The sequence below is a fragment of the Podarcis cretensis genome, assembly GCF_951804945.1.
Source record: "Podarcis cretensis genome assembly, chromosome: 16".
Taxonomy (NCBI): domain Eukaryota; kingdom Metazoa; phylum Chordata; class Lepidosauria; order Squamata; family Lacertidae; genus Podarcis; species Podarcis cretensis.
In genome coordinates, this window is record NC_137186.1 from 12,997,443 (window position 1) to 13,017,553 (window position 20,111).

A 20,111-nucleotide genomic window follows, 5' to 3' on the forward strand; every position below is an offset into this window, starting at 1 on the left:
CCCCACCACTGCTGTAATTTAACATGGAGATGTGTCTCTTTGTGATTAATACAAACAAACAACACAGACACACAAATGCTTCTCGTGTAGTTTTGGTTTTAATTTCTGGAAGACCAGACCGATAAATAAATAAATAAATAAAATGTTTCCAATATACAGAGTCAAGAACAGGCACATTTGTGAAGTGAAAGATGGAAGACGGGGAGAGATGAGGGTAGCCTCCTCCCACACTCTCTTCTCTGTAGCTTGGGGTGGCTGCAGAGCCTTGCACCATGTAACCAAACAGCCCTTGGAGGAAGCCCAACCAAGAGGGAACTCCCATAGGGTTCACACACTCCCAAATCTTACTATATCTCTCCAACATTACTGGACTGCAGGGAGGGTTGGATAGGGACTCCCCCAATGCAGTTGTTAGCATATTTTAGGCAACCACACCCCACAACAACCTTCCCAGACACCCCATGGTAGGGATAGGCAAATCTGTCAATTCTTGTTTCCCTCCGTTTCTTATTTTTCCCAATCTTAAGTTCAATTATTCACATTTCTACATCCATTTGCAACTGCTTTAAAAAAAGAAAGAAAAAAGTCTTCATGACAACTCACTGGCATTTGAGTGTGAATTTCTCCTAACAGACACATTTTTACAAAGCAGTTTTCTCCAAACAAAATGCATTTTTTTGCGCTTTATTTTCTGCAATATAAGCATGTTCACACATAGGTAAAGGTAAAGGTACCCCTGCCCGTACGGGCCAGTCTTGACAGACTCTGGGGTTGTGCGCCCATCTCACTTAAGAGGCCAGGGGCCAGCGCTGTCCGGAGACACGTCCGGGTCACGTGGCCAGCGTGACATCGCTGCTCTGGCGAGCCAGAGCCGCACACGGAAACGCCGTTTACCTTCCCGCTGGTAAGCGGTCCCTATTTATCTACTTGCACCTGGAGGTGCTTTCGAACTGCTAGGTTGGCAGGCGCTGGGACCGAGCAGCGGGAGCGCACCCCGCCGCAGGGATTCGAACCGCCGACCTTTCGAACGGCAAGTCCTAGGCGCTGAGGCTTTAACCCACAGCGCCACCTGCGTCCCCTTATTTTCACACATACTTTACCCCAAATTATGCATTTTTCTACACATTACTTGGCTGGAGGACTGCAGTGCAAAACACAGAGGAGTGTGAATCTCCAAAGAGGGTTGTGTTTTTTAAGTTTCAGGAAGTTCCAGTTTGGTAGGTTGGCCTCTAGATGTGAACTAAACCAAATTTCTCTTCCGTCCCTACACCAAAGCAGGGGAGGAAAGGTGCATAAGTTTGTGACAAACTTTCAGCAAGTGTACAGGTGCAATACTATCATGGGTTCCCCACCCCACCCCCATCCTGGGAATTGTAGTTTGTCCAGGGCACTGAGGCTTCTCAATCATGGCGACATCTGTTCAGACATCTACTCTGTTAAAAGCCCAATGCTAACATAATTTCCTGGGGGAAAGGGAACAACAGCTATGAAACCCATTCACACTTTGTGTGGCTATTCGCCTAATCTGACTCACAAGGCAGGAGGAGTTTTGTGCGTGTGTGCTTGGGGACAGGGATGATCAGGAGAGCATGCAACAGGAAGTAGACCTGGTGCTTGGAGCCAGAGTGGATGGGAATGATTCTGACCTGTCCACCCACTCACAAGGTGCAGTTCTGGAAGATTAAAGGAGGACAACCATAACAGGCACACAGGTTGAGATGAGGCTTCCAGTGATGCTTGGGGAACAGGAGTATAATCCTGCTGCCAAGAGGAAGGCTGAGTAGGGGAGCACCATGCGGAGAGGAGAGCGGTGATGCCAGGTTTTGTCCCACTGGAAGCAAGAGACTGTGTTGGCACAGCAAAGAGGGTGGCGTTCCTAGTGTCTATGGAAACGGGGACAGAGCCCAGTTGGCAGGATAGAATGGGATACCGCAGTGCAGAGGGTTTGTGCCAGGGCACACAAAAAGGCGGGCACTTAGCACCTCACGGAAACAAAAGCCGAGACGCTTTGGGTTTCACTCTGCTGGGCACAGGAGGAGAGGAACAAAGAGAACTGCACCAATAGGTCGGAAACTTGCTCCAAGACAGGCTTAGGCCTAGCCCTAGCCTTAGACAGGTTCACCTTTGTCCTGGGTCAGGCTCAGCAGGACCATGGGCAATCCTGGTGGCTGGCCCGTGTTGGCACGGTGCCGTGCCCGAGGGCGCATGCGGCGGGGCAACCTGGCAGAAGGTGGCCCTCCGTCGCTCAGCGCATCTGAACTCTCATCAATGAAGGCCAGGTTTTCACCCGCATAGTCTATAGGCCGCAGCTGGGCCACACGCTGTGCAGTACCTGGAGATGGGCGCGGGGATGGCAGTGGCGGTGGCAGCAGCGGGGGTGGTAAAGGCGGCAGCTGCGGTGGCAATTGCTGCTGTGGTGGCAATTGCTGCTGCGGTGGCAATTGCTGCTGTGGTGGCAATTGCTGCTGCGGCAGTAGCAGTGGCGGCAATACCTCTTGGCTGTCCCCCTGCTGCAACATGGCCGAAGGCGACAGCGGCTTCCCTTTCAAGGTGCCCACTCTGTGCAGCTTGTCTGGAAACGCCATGTTTGGGACACGGAGCTGGGAGGCCACGTTGCCCGTCCAGGAGGCAGCGTGCGCCGTCAAGTCTCCCATCTGTAGGGAAATAGGAAGGGGGGAGATCTAGTTATGACAGAAAATTCCAAAATCCATATTGGGGGAATGTCTTTTATTTAGTCAAGCAAAAGGTCAGAAAGTAGAAAGGTGGGGAGAAAAACCCATTAGATGCCACTTAGAAACATGCAAGAACTTCTATGCTAAAAGATCTATCTAGTATAGCATGTTATTTCCCCTAATGCAATATCCCCTAATGCAAGACATTTCACATGTTACTGTCGTGGATATATTCATTTTTATGCACACATTTTTATATACATTTTTGTAAATGCTGGTTGGAGAGCTGCATAGCTAATTTCGGATAAATGCAAATTCTAAAGGACTATGAGGGATATAGGAACACAGGGTTCTGTCTTATACTGAGTCACACCAATAGCTTAGTATTATATACCTTCCAACATGACTCAGATGAAAATAGGGACATTTCTCATTCCCCCTGCAACTGATCCTCCTCAACCCTCCCTTTGTGTGTGTGTGTGTCCACAGCAGAGCATTTCATATCAGAAGGGGGAGTGCCGCCACCGCCACACCAACGCGCCCTCCACCATCCTGAGAAAACCCTTAATCCTGGTTTTTAAAAATTTTATTCTTTAGCAGATTTATAAACAGGGAAACACACACCAATAAATAAATTTTGGGAAATGGCAAGATTAGATGCGGATGCACAAAGCATTAATTTTTTTAAATCAAGACTCCTTGTGCCCTGCTCGGCTCCCCCTTTCTTCCCACCCAGGGCAGCCCTGCCCCCTGTCTGCCCCTCAGAGCTGGCACATCACAAGGAGCTGGGCCTTGGCGACAGAAACCTCTCCTTCTCCTTGCCCAAGGGAGGAGGGCCAGCAGTGGTAGCCATGGAGAGGCAATGGGATGCTGCTGCCGCCATCTCTCAGAACAAGTGCTGCCTCATCCTCTCCCCTGAGCTAGGCAGTGGTGCCGCTGGCGGAGGAAATAGGGACATTCCAGAATCCAATTAGAAGCTGGGATGGCTTTTGTAATTCCAGGACTGTCCCTGGAAAATAAGGACACTTAGAGGGTATGGTATTGTCTACATCAAGTGTGGGGAACCTTTGGCTCTCCAAATGTTGCTGAACTACAATTCCCAGGAGCGCCACTACGCCTGGTCAATGGCTAGTTGCAATTCAGCAACAGCTGGTGGGCCCAAGGTTCCCCACACCTGGTGTACACTGACTGGCTGTGGCGCTACAGGATTTCAGATCGGGAGTCTCTCCCAGGCCTATCTGGAGCTGTTGGCGATTGAACCCATGACCTTCTCCATTGAAGGCAAGTGCTCGACTCCTGAGCTGCAAGGATCCTTGAGTTTTGGTTCTCAGCCCTTAACTCCTAGTGCTTGAATCTCTCCTGCAAAATATTTATGCTCCAGAGGCAACTTTCAGCGGTCGTTTTGCTGCAGCTGATTTTCACGTCTACCCCTCTGAGGCTGCATGAAGAATTATTTCTTTTTGTTTGCCCTCAGCTGACTGCTGACATGCCTGCTACACCCATTGCATCGCTGTTGAGGCAGTTCCCCCTTGCACCCATGCCCAACAAGGCCAGCCACAACATGGGTACGGTAGGAAATTGTGCTGAGCAGCAGTTAAGGGGCTACTGCATTCCCTGTCTTGCAAACTGCTTCACCACCAAATAAAATTGAGACCCGCTGCAAACACGTATTCTCCTTAACCAACCCCTACTTCCCTTCACTGTGCCTGGTCCTGTTTCCAGGCGGGTGGGTGCAAAATGCCACCAATCATTTCCAGCTGTTTTTATTGCCTTTCGTCTGAACGCCAGGGTCAGAGAGAAAGAAATGGCTTTCAATTAGGCAAGCCGCTTAATGAGTTTATGCGCAAAATTGATGCCATCTGCTTTTTTAATTGGCAAAAGGGGAAATGCTTCAAAACTCGGAGGCTGCAGATTCTTGCCTTCACTTCCAGTTATTATAGAGCACCACCAGCACAAGGAATGCTGTGTGTGTTTGGGGGTGGGGATGAGGAGCACTGTAGAAACAAGGCCCCCAAATTTTTGTTTATTTGTTTGCTTGCTTGCTTGCCTGCCAGCTGTTAACAGTGGCTTGATCTGCAGACTTCTACCTTCACACTTCCTAGACGCCTTGCTCAAGTTGCAATTTGAAGGGCAATAGAGAAGGCCAGGTTCGCTCCAGACGAAACACAGGATGCAAACCAGGAGCGTGGGACTTTTTTTTCAGCTCAAGGGCCACATTCCCTTCTGGGCAACATGGATGTAAATTTTGCTTTGCTCTACCTTCCACACACATTAAAGCGAGGCAACTAAGAGGCATGAATAGAGTTTAAGGAAACATTCCAGCCAGGCAAAAACCCTAAAGGAGGATGAGTCCCAAGGGCCAGATAGAAAAGGCTGGAGGGCCACATTAGATCCCCAGACCTGAGGTTCCCAACCCTAAAGCAAACCTTGGTTGCTGCTCAGGAGTTGGCCTGGACTGGAGAGAGACAAATCATGAGGCTAGATTCGGACAACAACTCTGGCTTAGCTCACAATGGCACAGCAGGAGAACCAGAGTAGGGGAGGAGCACAGCAGTCAGGATATCCTCTCCATTGTGGAACCATGCTAGGCCACGGTTTGGGTTAGTGTTCTGTACAAACTGGGCCAATACTGGTCTATATGAACAAACAGCCTTTGACCTAAGATCTAAGGTGGCTTCTAATGTATGCGTCAGAGGTTACACCATTGGCTTTTGGGAATTGTGGACTTAACAAGAGAACCTGGAGGTGAAGAGGGAAGGTGTGTCAGAAGGAAAATCGATGGATATTGATTTGTATATATTAGTCACTTTGTATTAATGTAACCTTTTTACAAGTAGTGGTGTGTTTTTGTAATATTTTGTTTGTTGTCTGTCGCTTCCATTTTTGGTACACTGCTTAAAGATAGTTCTAATATATTAAGCAGTATAGAAATTAAATAATCAGTCAGTCAGTCAGTCATCACCACACCACCATAACAGGGAAATACAGGGAGAAGGTAATAACAGGTAGGGTTGCCAGACCTCCAGGTCTGACCTGAAGTCTCCAGGTTTGCCTGGCCTCCTCCAGGTTGCAGTTGGAGGGCTTGAATCTTCAGGTGAGCTAGAGTAATAATAATAATAATAATAATAATAATAATAATAATAATAGGAGGAGGAGGAGGAGGGTGTCCACTCTCATTCTCTTCCAACAAACCTCCATCTGCAGGTCCTGCCCTGTGACATCACCAGGAACCTCTCCTAGGTCTTGAAATCTCAGGGTCTGGGATGCTCCTGACCTGGAAACCCTAATAATGGGGGTTGTGGAGGACATGGAGACGATACAATGGGCCTACCAAGTGCACTTGAAACACAGTGTCCTCACCTCAGCTCTCGTGCGCCGGGACAACACCCTCAACCAGTTGCCAATCATAGTCAGGATGGAGGCAAAGTAGGCCAAGCCCAGCAGAATCCAGACCACCACCAATGGCTGGTACCACAGGTATTCTTCGCTTTTCGTATCACCTGGAAGGAGCAAAGTTTAAGGCAAGACAATTTGTAATGAGCACTCCCACCACCACCAAAACCAGTTACTCTCTACCTTAGTACAGAGGGAGGAAGAGAGAGCCAAGGAGGTGGTCCAAAGAGACTTGACTGAATCACCTTGCTGAAGCTAAGTTAAGATCATGTATGGTCAATGCCTGGATTAAAGGCTGTCAGGAAAACCCAACTAAGTTCTCAATTGGAATAAACCAGTAGGGTGGCATTTTGTACTAGTCTTAGGCCACATCCACGCCAAATATTTAAAGCACTTTAAACAGCCCTGGCTTCCCTCAAATAATTCTGGGAAATGATAGTTTGTTATAGGCACTAAGAGGAGACCCTTATTCCCCTCACAGAGCTTCAGTTCCCAGAGTTCCCTGGGAAGAGGGGTTGATTGTGCTCTGGGAACCACTCTCAGGGTCAGAAAGGGGAATTCCAAAGCACCCCACCCCACTGCGCTCACCCCCTTCATTTCGCCCCACGACACTCACCTGCCACATAGTCGCCAAATCCAATGGTGGTCAGCGTGACGACCACAAAGTAGACGCTCTCTAAAAGGGTCCATCCTTCCACCCTCTGGAAGATGATGGTCGGCAGGGAGACGAAGAGGAGGCAGCCAATGAGGATGAAGAGCAAGGCCGAGAGGACCCTCACAATGGTAGCACTGACCTGCCACTTCTGCAGGGAACAGGATGGAAGAGAGGTCAATGTTGAAAAAGCCAACAGCTGATCCAAGAGGCAGCCAACTCCTATAAGTGCATTTCTTTCAAACAGCCTGTCTAGACTACAGACTACCAATATGCTGCCCTGCAAACACACAGGGGGCATTCTTGGTGCCCACAAGGTACCCTTCTCCCTGATGAAATTGGCGAAGGCAAGCATTATACTGCAGTCAACAAAACAGGCTGTGGTGTGGTGTGGTGTGGTGTGGTGTGTGTGTGTGTGTGTGTGTGTGTGTGTGTGTGAAATGCCCATAACTGTTTCTCCCGTTTGCAGATGTGCCCAAACAGGACTCAAAAAAAGCTGGCGGGAAGTTCACAGAAGGGCACTGGCACCAGCAAAACAGGACTTTGCAAGCAGACGACCTGAGTCCTGCACAGTAGAATGAGTAGGTAAAGGTAAAGGGACCCCTGACCATTAGGTCCAGTCGTGACTGACTCTGGGGTTGCAGCGCTCATCTTGCTTTATTGGCCGAGGGAGCCGGCATACAGCTTCCGGGTCATGCGGCCAGCATGACGAAGCCGTTTCTGGCGAACCAGAGCAGTGCACGGAAACGCCGTTTACCTTCCTGCCGGAGCGGTACCTATTTATCTACTTGCACTTCGACATGCTTTCGAAGTGCTAGGTGAGCAGGAGCAGGGACCGAGCAACGGGAGCTCACCCCGTCGCGGGGATTCGAACCACCAACCTTCTGATCAGCAAGCCCTAGGTTCTGTGGTTTAACCCACAGCGCCACCCGCAAGAATGAGCAGGAGGTCCCTGAAAATAAAGGTGGGCAGAGAAATGTACAAGTGGTGTTGGAAAGGCTGGAGAGAAGCTGCCTTCCAGGCGAGGGTTTTGCTCACCAAGAATATGTCCTCCACTTTGCCAATGGCTTTCCGGAGAGACGATCCTAAATGGTCCCCGACTCCTGCCAGCAGCATGCCAAAGAGAGGAATCCCCACGAGGGCATAGAAGATACAGAAAAGCCGGCCAGGGTCAGTCTTGGGGGAGATGTTCCCAAACCCTGTTAGGGCAGGAGAAGAGAGAGAGGCAGAGAGAGAGAGTCAGCAGAAAAGAGAAAGTGCTCCTCGATATTGATCCAGATTCTGTTCTAACTCTCTGGCTCAGACTACTCCAACCAGGCACCCTCCAAAGGTTTTGGATTACAGTTGCCATCAACCCCACGTAACAAAGTTGCTATAGGCACATGGTCTTATTGTACTTATTTTCTCATTGTGAATTAGGTTCTTGGCTTTTTTTAAAGCAAGTTTCTAGTCTTTACGACTGCGAAAACAGCCCTGAAAGTATGTGGGCCACCGAAGACACATATGCTTAAAAAGGCAATTTTTATATTTGGATATTAATTCTGTTTTAGTTTTTAAAAAGCAAGTTTGTAGTCCTCAAGGTTGTGAAAACAGGCCTGAATGTGTGTGTGCAATGTCTTAAAAATACCTTTCCTTGCTTTTACATCTGGATGTTTTATTAATTCTGACGGCTGTTCTGAAACTGTCGTCGTGGTTTGGGATATTTATTTCTGCTAATACTTTGAGTACTGCAGATTTGACTGAACTGTGGATTGTTTTATATTATTATTACTGGTTTTTGTTAGCTGCTTATAATTTCTTCTGGAAGATGGACAGGATATGTTTTTTTAAAGAAGTACATACACAGCAAACAAACAAAACTGAGGGGTTTCCCCCCCCACACACCCAATGAATCCAATTGGCAGCAGATTCAGGGCAGAAAAAAGAAAATACACCTGTTCAAAAACATACCACTAACTTATGGAATTCACTGCCATAAGCTTAGACAGATTTGAAAGGGGGTTAGACAAATTCATGGAGGTGATCGTTTAGCCACGAAAAAAGAAACAGAGCTTCTCAGTTCAGAAGCAGTCTACCTCTTGCCAGGCAGCAAGAACAAGAAGAGGACCAATGCACTCCTGTCCTGTTTGGGGGGCTTCCCACAGGCATCTAGTTGGCCATGGTGAGAACAGGGTGTTGGACTAGATGGGTCTTGCATCCTTAATACTCTGTGGGGTAAGAAAGATGCACTCTTCATATCCTCAGAAGAAACCTTTGCTTCTTTACTCTTACCCTTGTCATTGTTCCAGGGACGAGGCCTGGCTCAAAACAAAATGTTGCACAAGGATGTACGCACAGAAAATCCAACCCCCTTGTTCCATTTCTGCTTCCTTAATTTTTGGAGAAGTGCCTGGATCAGCCTCTGTCCCAATCCTGCAGACTCCAGCAAAAATAAGCAAAGCCTCTTAGCTTCTTTGCTCAGCCCCGGGTTGTAAATCCTTTGTGTGGCTCCCTGGCACCATCTTGAAGCTGCAGCCAGCTGGCTGCATTGATCACCCTCATATACCCACTCCTAGGCAGCTATATACACAGCCAGACCAGGGGTCCATCTAACTCAGGCACGTCCAACTCCCAATCTACTCACAGTATAAACAGACTGGCTGTGGGGCTCGAACTCATGGCCCTGAGATTAAAAGTTGCATGCTGTACCAACTGCGCTATCTCAGATAACCAACAACACCTGGAAAGTCCACAGGTTCCACCTTCCCACTTTACACCTTGTAAGCACATTACCTGCCAACCTAGCAGTTCGAAAGCACACCAAAGTGCAAGTAGATAAATAGGTACCACTCCGGCGGGAAGGTAAACGGCATTTCCGTGCGCTGCTCTGGTTCGCCAGAAGCAGCTTAGTCATGCTGGCCACACGACCTGGAAGCTGTACGCCGGCTCCCTCGGCCAATAAAGCGAGATGAGCGCCACAACCCCAGAGTTGGCCACGACTGGACCTAATGGTCAGGGGTCCCTTTACCTTTACCTAAGTACATTTAACATGTGATCCCTGATTGGTTGGGACATGTGGCTAGCATGGGGAACCTGTGGCCCTCTAGATGTTGGGCTACGACTTCTGTCTCTGCGAGAGATTTGCAAAACACTCTGAGGGCAAAATAACACTTGGATCCATGCTGAGCCAGGTGCCACAATTGGTTCAGGCTCCTTGAAGGGCCCTGGACCATTCATGAATTATACCTTGTGGGGTCAGCTTCAGTTGTTGCAACCTGAGGAGGTGGACCGGGCGATTATGGCCATGAGGCCAACAGCATCCCTACCCATAATGACTGCCAAATCTAGCAGGAGGGGATTGATTGGATAGATTCAATGGATGAGGCAATGCTGCGCCACTGGAAGGAGTTATGCCTTCTGCCTTGAAAGAGGCGGCGGTGAGGCTCCTCCTAAAGAGGTCCTCCCTAGATGCAGATATTTTGGAAAACTATATTACAGTGGTACCTCGGGTTAAGAACTTAATTTGTTCTCGAGGTCTGTTCTTAACCTGAGGTACCACTTTAGCTTATGGAGCCTCCCGCTGCTGCTGCTCCGCTGGCATGCAATTTCTGTTCTCATCCTGAGGTAAAGTTCTTAACCCGAGGTACTATTTCTGGGTTAGCAGAGTCTGTAACCTGAAGCGTCTGTAACCTGAAGTGTCTGTAACCCGAGGTACCACTGTACTTTCCTGGGCAAGGTGGTTGGGGGTGGCAAAGGTAAAAAAGGTAAAGGACCCCTGGACGGTTGAGTCCAGTCAAAGGCAACTATGGGGTTCATAGAATAGAATCATAGAATCATAGAGTTGGAAGAGACCACAAGGGCCATCGAGTCCAACCCCCTGCCAAGCAGCGCTCTTCTCGCTTTCAGGCCAAGGGAGCCAGCGTTTGTCCACAGACAGCTTTCCGGGTCATGTGGCCAGCATGACTAAACCGTTTCTGGCGCAACGGGACACCGTGACGGAAACCAGAGTGCACGGTAATGCTGTTTACCTTCCCGCCACAGCGGCTTGCTTCCAAACTGCTAGGTTGGCAGGAGCTGGGACAGAGCAACAGGAGCTCACTCCGTCGCGCGGATTCGAACCACCAACCTTCCGATCGGCAAGCCCAAGAAGCTCGGTGGTTTAGACCACAGTGCCACCCACGTTACCTTTGAGGGTGGTGGTGGCAAATCAGCAGCAGGTATGCCTAGATGAAACAGATTATCAAATCCAGGGCTCAATACCGGGCCGTGGCCTGACCTATGGTGGGGCGTAGCAGCAGCACTACCACCAGAGAGATAAAGGGCAAAACCTCATTTTAAAAAATTAAGAAATGGGTGTCTAAATGCACGCAGGTGGCTCCCAGGACTGGCAGGAGCTTTCTGTAGTGTTTCAGACCTGATAATACCAGGGATTGAACCTGGGCCTTTTTGCACGCAAGGCCCGTGCTGCAAACACTGCGCCCGCACCTTCCCTCTGTCTCCTCCCTCCTCCCCAGCAGACCCCAGATACCGATGGTGGTGATCACGGTGCCAGCGAAGAAGAAAGCGCTGCCCATATCCCAGTGCGAGCTGTTGGCGTTTGTGCTGTTGATGGCAGGCTCCACTCCGACGCCCATGGCATCGCCCACTTGCTGAGAGGAAGGGCACAGGAAAAGGTTAGGACCAAGCCACTGAGGGCCCAGCATTCCAGCGCAGCCGTAACCCCAGAGCACTGAGCCAGGCCCCTTCACCCACATGGAAGCAGCCTTATATCGAGTCAGTTCACTGATCCATCTAGCTCAGTACTGCCTACACTGGCTGGCAGTGGCTCCTCAGGGTTTCGGGCAGAGTACATTCGCAGGCCTACCTGGAGACGCCACCAGGGACTGAACCTGAGGTTTTTAATTTTTATTTGCATGCAAGGCAGGTGCACTGAGCTACTGCCAGGAGCAAGCCAGCAGCAAATCAAACGTAGTAGGCAAAGTTAACTCTTTATTAGAAAGAAAAAAACAGGAGTGCTAGGCCTAATGAGCACAGCAACTTGTCCTGGTAAATCTTGCCCCTAAAGAGGCAGTTGTAGAGACGGAAGGGGTCCTCACCTTCCCACAGCTGCCTAAGTGCCTTCCTCTCCTGGGTTTTCCCCAAGCAATCTGAGACTGCACCTGTGTGTCTACCTCTGCTCCTGCCACTTCATGCCTCTCTGGATTCCGGGAGACCAGCGGGGAGGGGAGCATGTCGCAGCAGGAGGGGGAGACCCCTGTGCCTCTTCAGCAGCCTGACTCATCTCTGCCTCTCAACCTGCCTCATCCCACTCTCCTGCTTCCGATTTTGAGCAGTTCTCTGTCACAGATTCTCCCACCTCACTAAGCCCCGTTACCCCTTCAGCTTCTGACATCGCCTCCTCCCATTCTGTTCCCTGTGACCACTTATCATCGTCCTACCACTAGGGCTGGGCAATATATCAAAATACAGTGGTACCTCAGGTTAAGAACTTAATTCGTTCTGGAGGTCTGTTCTGAACCTGAAACTGTTCTTAACCTGAAGCACCACTTTAGCTAATGGGGCCTCCTGCTGTTGCCGCTGCGCAATTTCGGTTCTCATCCTGAAGCAAAGTTCTTAACCCGAGGTAATATTTCTGGGTGAGCGGAGTCTGTAACCTGAAGCGTATGTAACCTGAAGCGTATGTAACCCGAGGTACCACTGTATCGTTCAAAACCGGTTTGGTATTCCATATTGTGATATTGGTTACACCATTTCAACCTGGCAGTATATCGCAAATCATAGTGTGTGTGTGTGTGATACAGTCAAACCTCGGTTCCCGAACGCCTCTGTTGTCGTATGTTTCGGTTCCTGAACGCCGAAAACCTGGAAGTAAATGTTCCGGTTTTCGAATGTTTTTCAGAACCCGAATGTCTGACGTGGGTCCCGCTTGAATGCAAGAAGCTCTTGCAGCCAATCGGAAGCTGCGCCTCAGTTGTTGAACGTTTCGGAAATTGAACGGTCTTCCGGAACAGATTAAGTTTGACGACCAAGGTTAGACTGCATAAAAACCACAATGTGGGGAAAACCATGAAGCCGGCCATTGCTCCTCTTGATTCCTGCAGCCCCCATTAACTCTACCAGCTCAGCTCTCCCATGCCTTCTTGCAGGGGGCAGAGAATCAAGTGCTGGCAAAAATCAGGACGCAGGAAAAACCGTGATGCCAGCTAATGCCTCTACATAGCTCCATCCTTATTTCAGACATTGTGATATATTGCTATATTGCAATATTTAGCTGGTGATATATCGCAATGTCGAAAACAAGGTATTGCCCAGCCCTACCCACCGACAACCCCCGGGCCCTGAGCCTTCTTCCCTTGGCAGTTTCCCAGCTAGTTCCCCCCACCATTCCTCTGGGTCCAACCAGTCCCTGAGCCCTGTTCTCCCCCAGCCCTTTGGCCTCCAGCTCTCACCTGGATGAGGTCCTCGAGGTCCTCAGCCGCTACACATTGGTGTAGCTTTAAGAACTGCTCCAGGTAGGCTTGGATCTTCCCCTGCTGGTGGATCTCATAGGGCTGCTCCAGTTGGCGAAAGACGAAGGCACCTGTGACCAGGTAAATGAGGACCACGGAGAAGAGAGCCAAAACAGTGGTCCGGCGCATCACAGTGTTGCGCTCCTGCGGCCGTGGGCTCAAGATAGACTCCTTGGACGGGTAGCAGACTACGGGCATAGAGCCATGATGGTCGGGGGGGCAAATGGCGGGGGGTAAAGGTGGCGGAGGATAATTCACTGGGGGAGGTGTATAAAAGAAGAAAAAGACAGGGTGAGTCCACCTCACTCCACCCCAAAATCCCCAGTCTACATCATGCCTTAAAGTCTCGGGATCGCCCTCTAGAGGACTGACAAAAAGGGCGTATTTAGTCACACTGTTAACCTCTGGAACCTCCTGCTACTAGCTAGGATAGCTTGCGAGAGGAAAGGAGGAGACAAGCCCATGGAATATGGGTCTGTTGCTAATCCCTAGAACTCATAGTTGCTAGCCTGGACAGCTCTGAAAAGGAGACACATTCGCAGAGGACGGGTCAGCTGTTAGCCTCTGGAACTCCCTGCCACTAGTTGAACCCCTTTTGGAAAAAGGAAGCGGTGACAAATTCAGCAGCAGGGAAATTGTGCTGCTGACTAATCACAAAGTGGGGAGGGGACTTGGGGTCTAGTCGTCAGGCAGGATCTGTGATGCAGGATGCGGTGACAGCATCCCTGACCAGGTGGCCATCCAGCTTCTGCATTGATAGCGCCCCCCAGTGGTGGCTGGTGCCCATCAAGCCAGACTTGATCCCCTGGGAACTGTAGTTTGTTAAGGATGCTGAGAAAGATAGTTCTGTGAGGAGTAAACTACCTGTGATTCTTTTTTTGGGGGGGTTACTTTACATATGCTTTAAATTTATGATGTGCATGCAGTTCAAGACCTCTGGTTTAAGGGCACTCCAAAACCACCTGCTTCCAAAACCACCGGAAGCAGGAAACATTGAATTGTAGAGTTGCAAGGGACACTGAGGATCATGTAGTTCAACCCTCTGCAATGCAGGAATATGCAACTGTCCCATGTGGGGAATCGGACCTGCAACCTTGTTGTTATCAGCACCGTGCTCTAACCAACTGAGAGGCAGATCAGATAAGGACTATTGCCTTCATGCCTTGCTGGGCGCATCTGGGTACAGAACACTCCATTAAACACAGCATTGGTCTAATCCAGGATGCCAGTGCTTAGAAAGGGAGAACAGTTCCCTCTTTTCTCCTGTCCCCCAATACAGGCAGAATTTAAAACACATTCTTTCACTCAAAGAATCATGTGAGCCGTAGTTTACCCCTCTCAGAACTAAAATTCCCAGCACCCTTAACAAACTACAGTTCCCAAGATTCTTTGGAGGAAGCCATGTGCTTTAACTGTATGGTGTGTGTACAGCCTAAGTCTAATATCTCCCCAACCCTTTAAATGAGAAGAAACGTGATATTTCTTAACCTTAAAAATATTGACCCAAACAACATAGCATTGAGCAGTCTCGTCAATAAATGCTACTCTGATTTAAAGAATACAGCAAGGGAACTGCGGCGTTTAAAAACAAGATTGTTCCTGGTTAGAGAACAAAACTTAAAAATCCCCCCCCCCCAAACTGAGCACAGACTCACCCTTATAATCAGTGCCAGATTTACATATAAACTAAACAAGCTATAGCTTAGGGCCCCACTCTCTTGGGGGCCCCCAATTTTTTTTTAAGAAAAACAAAACCTGGATGTACATTTCCAAAATATAAGATAAAATAAAATAAAACTTACATACAGCAACAGTGTTTTGTGTTGTGTAGGTTCCTATTTGTTACATGCAAATGGCTTTAGATACCTATTAGGTCCATAAATTACCATATAGCATATGTTTAACACAAAAAAACAGTGACAATTTGTTGCTGACAAAGGACAGCTGGACATATAAAGGGCCCCATTACCTTCAGTAGCTTAGGGCCTCATCAAACCTAAATCCGGCCTGCTTATAATGGTTCCTTCCCTGGTTCTTCTAGATTAGGGGCTTGAGGTATCCCATAATCTCTTTGCTCAGCTTGTTTCCAGCACCTAGGCTGGGTGGAAGAGTAGAAAACAAAGCACCCACTCTCCAACAATTCACCCCAGGCTATGCTACCCCACTCAGACTCCACACTTCCCACTTCTGTGTGTGCAGCTGACTGGGAAAGGTATGGTATGTTCCAGCCCCTCCTAAAATTTCCCAACGGAAGCAACCAATGTGCTGTACAGTACTTCAACTCTTCCTCTTCCCCTGCAATAAACCTTGATTTCAAACCTGGAGCAATAAAGTAACACCCCAAATATTGAGTGTTGCAGTCCTGTGCCACTTAACTTGGGAGTAAGTAAGCCACATAGAACCCAACAAAACTTAACTTCCAAGTGCACAGATAAAAAGCTTTGACACTTTGGGAAAGGTTAGGTTGCAGTTGTTGTTTTTTTAATGGCTGAGTGTAAGAACTGCAGAAGCTGACACTTCCTATTAATGCACACTCATTTTCTAGCTATATTGCAGAACTTAAGCTCTCCCCCCTCCCAAACGGCTGTTTGCAAAACTGCAAATCTTACTCCTGATCTATACATGGACACTGTATTAGTTAAGAGTTCTTAAAAAGGAGGAAAGAACGAAATATTGTATTCACAAAACATCAAAAGTCACAGATCCCCCATCCTGCTTGTCTCATACCACCCCCCCTACCGGGTCCTGTACTGAGGTCCTCATTCCCTCTCACTCATTGCTGCTACCCAAAGAAGGGTCAAAGATGGACCGGCAAAATCAGAAAATGCAGAGTTGGAACAGATCAGGGCAGCTCTCCCAAAACTTAGTGCATTTGCAAACTCAGCCCCAGGAATGAAGGTGTCTGCCAGGTCGGAGGACAGAGAGAGACTCCACTGATCTGTATCTGGGGCACATTTTCTTTCATAATGGGGAAAATTTCACAGTGATGGGTGCAAGGGGTGGGGGAGCCCTATGATTTCTCCCCATTCTTCGCAGTGCCCTCCCCCCCCCCCGCCACCGGCATTATACACTCACCTTCAAGGCCACTGATTGTAGTCCTGACATGGTCGCTACACAACTGGGTTGGTCCTTTTATTGCAGAGATTTGGGGGGGGGTGTTTCTGTAGCAGCTGGTAGCCCTTCCCAGCACTGCGCTGAGGGTGATGTCTGCGGTGCAGTGGGCCCCCTGCCAACCCCCAAGATCCCAAGGATGGCTCCAATTAAACTGAAGACAATTCAATTATACGCTACCCTCTCTCCAAGACCCAACTCCCCAGGCACATCCAACCAACCACAGATGGATGCAAAGTGCTTGTGTGGAGTTTGCCAGGGACAAGCACCTCCCCACACCTTTTGGGCAGCTCTCTGTTCCCCAGATCTACTTCTCCCATAGTATATATTGGAATGGGGGGGTTGTCACTGAAACCAGGGGAAGGCTGCTTGGTAAGGGCAGTGTACCGCGGTGCCACTAGTTGTCGATCAAAGAAAGGGGATTATGTATTTCCAGAGGGGGCAGCAGAAAACAGACTCTCCACTGCCATTCCTGGAAAAGAGGGATTTGTCCATCCTGCCCGAAGAAGTGCTCTGTGCAATATGGAAGCTTGCTAGGGTAGGCCCACCCTTGGCACAGCGCCGTAAAATAACAGAACCACAGAATTGCAGAGTTGGAAGGGTTCTCCAACCCCCTGTAATGCAGAAATCAGGGCTCAGACCCCAAACCCTGAGATTAAGAACCTTGTGTTCTACCAACTGCATATCTTTGAGGCATATGGCCACAGGTGTTGCACTCCATTTTTCCTTCACACAACATTTATACACCCATTGCTGATAACATAGAGCACCTCTGCTATACAGTGGTACCTCGGGTTAAGTACTGAATTCGTTCCGGAGGTCCGTACTTAACCTGAAACTGTTCTTAACCTGAAGCACCACTTTAGCTAATGGGGCCTCCTGCTGCTCCTGCGCCACTGCTGCGCGATTTTTGTTCTCATCCTGAAGCAAAGTTCTTAACCCGAGGTACTATTTCTGGGTTAGCGGAGTCTGTAGCCTGAAGCATATGTAACCTGAAGCGTATGTAACCCGAGGTACCACTGTACATCCCTTACTCCCATCTCACCATCGCTCTTACATACCTACTCCAGATATCGCTCATTTGCACCCATACAAAACAGGAAGGGCGGCAGCTCAAGGGTAGAGCATCTGCCTTGCATGACGAAGGTCCCAGGTTCAGTCCCCAAGCAGGGCCATAAAAGACCCCAGTCTGAAACATGGGAGAGAGATGCTGCCAGTCAGTTTAGAGAGTGCTGAACTCAATGGACCAGTGGTGACCAGGTTGTAGCCCACTAGGACGGGTAGGGTGGAAGACTGGGAGCTCAACAGCAGGTGGCGCCAGAGCCTACGATGAGCAGGCCCACCCCCTGCTTGGTTGGAAGTGAAGAGGGCGGGCAGGTGGGAGCTGATTGCAGGCTTAGGTTGATGTCTAGTTAAAATATGGAATCCCTTCCCAGTTGTTGGGAATTACAGGAGAGGAGAGCTGATGTTGCGCTCAGGCCCTGCTTGCAGGCTTGGCACTGGGGCATCTGTTTGGCCACTGTGAGAACAGGATGCTGGGCTAGATGGGCCTTTGGCCTGATCCAGCTGCCAGGCTCTTATTACGTCCTTATGAGTAACAGTGAGGGAATGCACTTGGGTTTCCTGAAGGAATCTGGTTGGCCGCTGTGAGAACAGGATGCTGGACTCTACAGGCCCTTGGTTGTGTCCAAGTAAGTCCTACTCAGAGTAGCCCCGTTGAAATCAATGCCCACGACTAACTTAAACCCATTGATTCCAGCAGGTCTGCCCTGAGTAGGACTTCATGGGATGCCACCACATTTCAGATGAAGATGTGTGTGGAAAGAAATCGGCGTCTACATGTATTCACAATCTCCATGTGTTGTTGTTCTTTAATCACTATATGGTGTTTCTCCTTTGCTCCCCTCTAGTTAGTTATTTATCCTCCTGAGGACTTCCAGGTGGCATGTGTGGTTCTCCCACGCACACAACCTGCCCTTGAGGTAGGTTAGGTTCAGCGACTGAGGCTCTGTGTACCATACATGTAAAGCAACATGGCTTCCTCCCCCAAAGCATCCTGGGGACTGTAGTTTGCCCCTCACAGAGCGATCCTTCCCAGAACCCTGCAATTTATATCCCTGTACACTTCTGGCGCCAGGCATGCAACTATCTTTTAACATTTATTTTTAAAGCACTCGCAATCGCACCCATGCACTTGCTGTCTCTCACACAAAAAATTCCTCTCCCCCTCTTTTCAAATCCTCTTTGCCAGTTTCAACACACATGCTTTATGTGTGTGTGAGAGAGCACGCATGTGCATTGATTATGTTTTCATTTCACAACATGCACACACACATATTTGTAGTGGCCCATCCCACTGGTTTCTCCTTACATACACAAATCAACCATGCATGTAAACACACATGCACTGATACAGGTTCATCACCCTCCCCTGCTCATCTCTCTCTCTCTCTCTCTCTCTCTCTCTCTCTCTCTCACACACACACACACACACACACCACACGCTCACACCTGCCCTGCTTCAAGCACACAGGCTGTTTGTCTTGCACTCTCACTTTCCCCTAGTGTGTCCCTCCCACGCACACGCTTGCACTGCCCCAGACGCTGTTAAAGGTTCACTATTTCCGACACTTCCTCTCTCACACTCACACACTTGTGCTGCCCCCCCCCGCGCTCCTTTCCCGCCTGCCTCTTTCTCACCCCCCAACCCCTACCCTGCTCCAAGCCCCCAACTTTGCTGACTCAGCCTATGTCGCTCCCTCGCCACCCTGTTTCCACAAGGCACCCCCTTGACATGTGGCTCCTCTTTCCCGGAAAAAAAGAGGGGGGCGCAAGCATTGCATACGTACCTGGAAGCCGGCAGCACCACGAAAAGCGACAGGACTTGACTTGCTCCCCCAGTAAACAACATGCTTCGCAACAGCGGCGCCTCGCTCACACACACTTCCCCGCTGCCTCGCCCGCTGCCCAGCCTCTCGCTCGCTTTCTTTTTCTGCCTGCGCTGCTTTGCAAAAGCAGGAGAATCCACTCCAGCAGCACAAACCATCCCTGCTTCTGCTTACACACCCAGACACAGCTTCCAGACAATGCACTGGAGAGCAGCCTCGCCTCCCCACGCACCCCAGGCCTCCCTTTCCCTGCCAAGTGCTAGGGTGCAAGGATGCAAGGGGCCAGGGTGGGGTTGGGGGGTTCAGCGTTCAGCCCTGGGACCCGCCCGAGCATCCCTGCAGTTACTCACTCTCGCTCTCTGCAGCAGCAGCAGCAGCAGCAACAGCAGCAGCTCCTCCTCCTCCCTTCCTGATGCTGAGGCTGCCGGCTTGCCCCGGGCAGGTGAAGCCTCCCCGCTCCACCCCACCCCACCCCACCGCCAGCCTGCCCCACCTTCACTCACGGCTCGCCCACTCACCCACCCAGCCACCCACCTCCTCCGTGCCCAGGCGGTGCCACTCCGCCACCAGACAGATGGAGCCCCAGCGTAGCCTGGGGAGACGCAGGCGAGGTGCCGTGGGTGGGTGTTAACTCTTTGGGGGTGGGAAATAGAGCAGGGAGGGAGGGGTGGTTTGGGGGCAGAGGTTTTCAGGAGGGGAGAGCTGGATTGCCTGGGGAAACCAGGTGTTCATTGCTAAAGATTTATCATCAAGATAAACACACACCTATTCGCAAAGCATTGTGAATAATTGAAAGTGGCAAATTCCAACACCACCACCTCAAAACCATTTAGGGAATCAAATAGTTTGTTTTTTGGAGAAAAAGGTGGGAAAATCTTAATGGGGGGGGGGGAACAAACACCTTTTT

General features: G+C 49.7%; 1 protein-coding gene across 2 annotated transcripts; it reads right to left on the minus strand.

Annotated features, from left to right (window-relative positions):
- Positions 1-79: 79 nt before the first annotated feature.
- On the minus strand, positions 80-19,818 carry KCNK4 (potassium two pore domain channel subfamily K member 4). 2 transcript variants are annotated; one of them, XM_079958200.1, is made up of 8 exons: positions 19,739-19,818; positions 13,146-13,462; positions 11,225-11,345; positions 7,756-7,916; positions 6,682-6,868; positions 6,033-6,172; positions 1,070-2,654; positions 80-691 (listed from the first exon to the last, which is right to left on the minus strand). In XM_079958200.1, the coding sequence occupies exons 2-7, from the start codon at positions 13,401-13,403 to the stop codon at positions 2,109-2,111; spliced, it is 1,413 nt and encodes a 470-aa protein (XP_079814326.1). In that variant the 5' UTR covers positions 13,404-13,462; positions 19,739-19,818; the 3' UTR covers positions 80-691; positions 1,070-2,108. The 2 variants fall into 2 exon arrangements, with proteins under 2 accessions (XP_079814326.1, XP_079814325.1); XM_079958199.1 differs by lacking the exon at positions 19,739-19,818 and adding an exon at positions 19,555-19,630.
- Between the last annotated feature and the right edge of the window lie 293 nt (positions 19,819-20,111).

Bases quoted from the DNA above. Each gene is read 5' to 3' on its own strand.
- KCNK4 (XM_079958199.1), bottom strand. The intron at 7,917-11,224 runs GTATCTGGGGTC...CTGCCCTAACAG, and splicing joins CACCGTGATCACCACCATCG to GGTTTGGGAACATCTCCCCC. The intron at 2,655-6,032 runs GTGAGGACACTG...ATTTCCCTACAG, and splicing joins CCCGGCGCACGAGAGCTGAG to ATGGGAGACTTGACGGCGCA.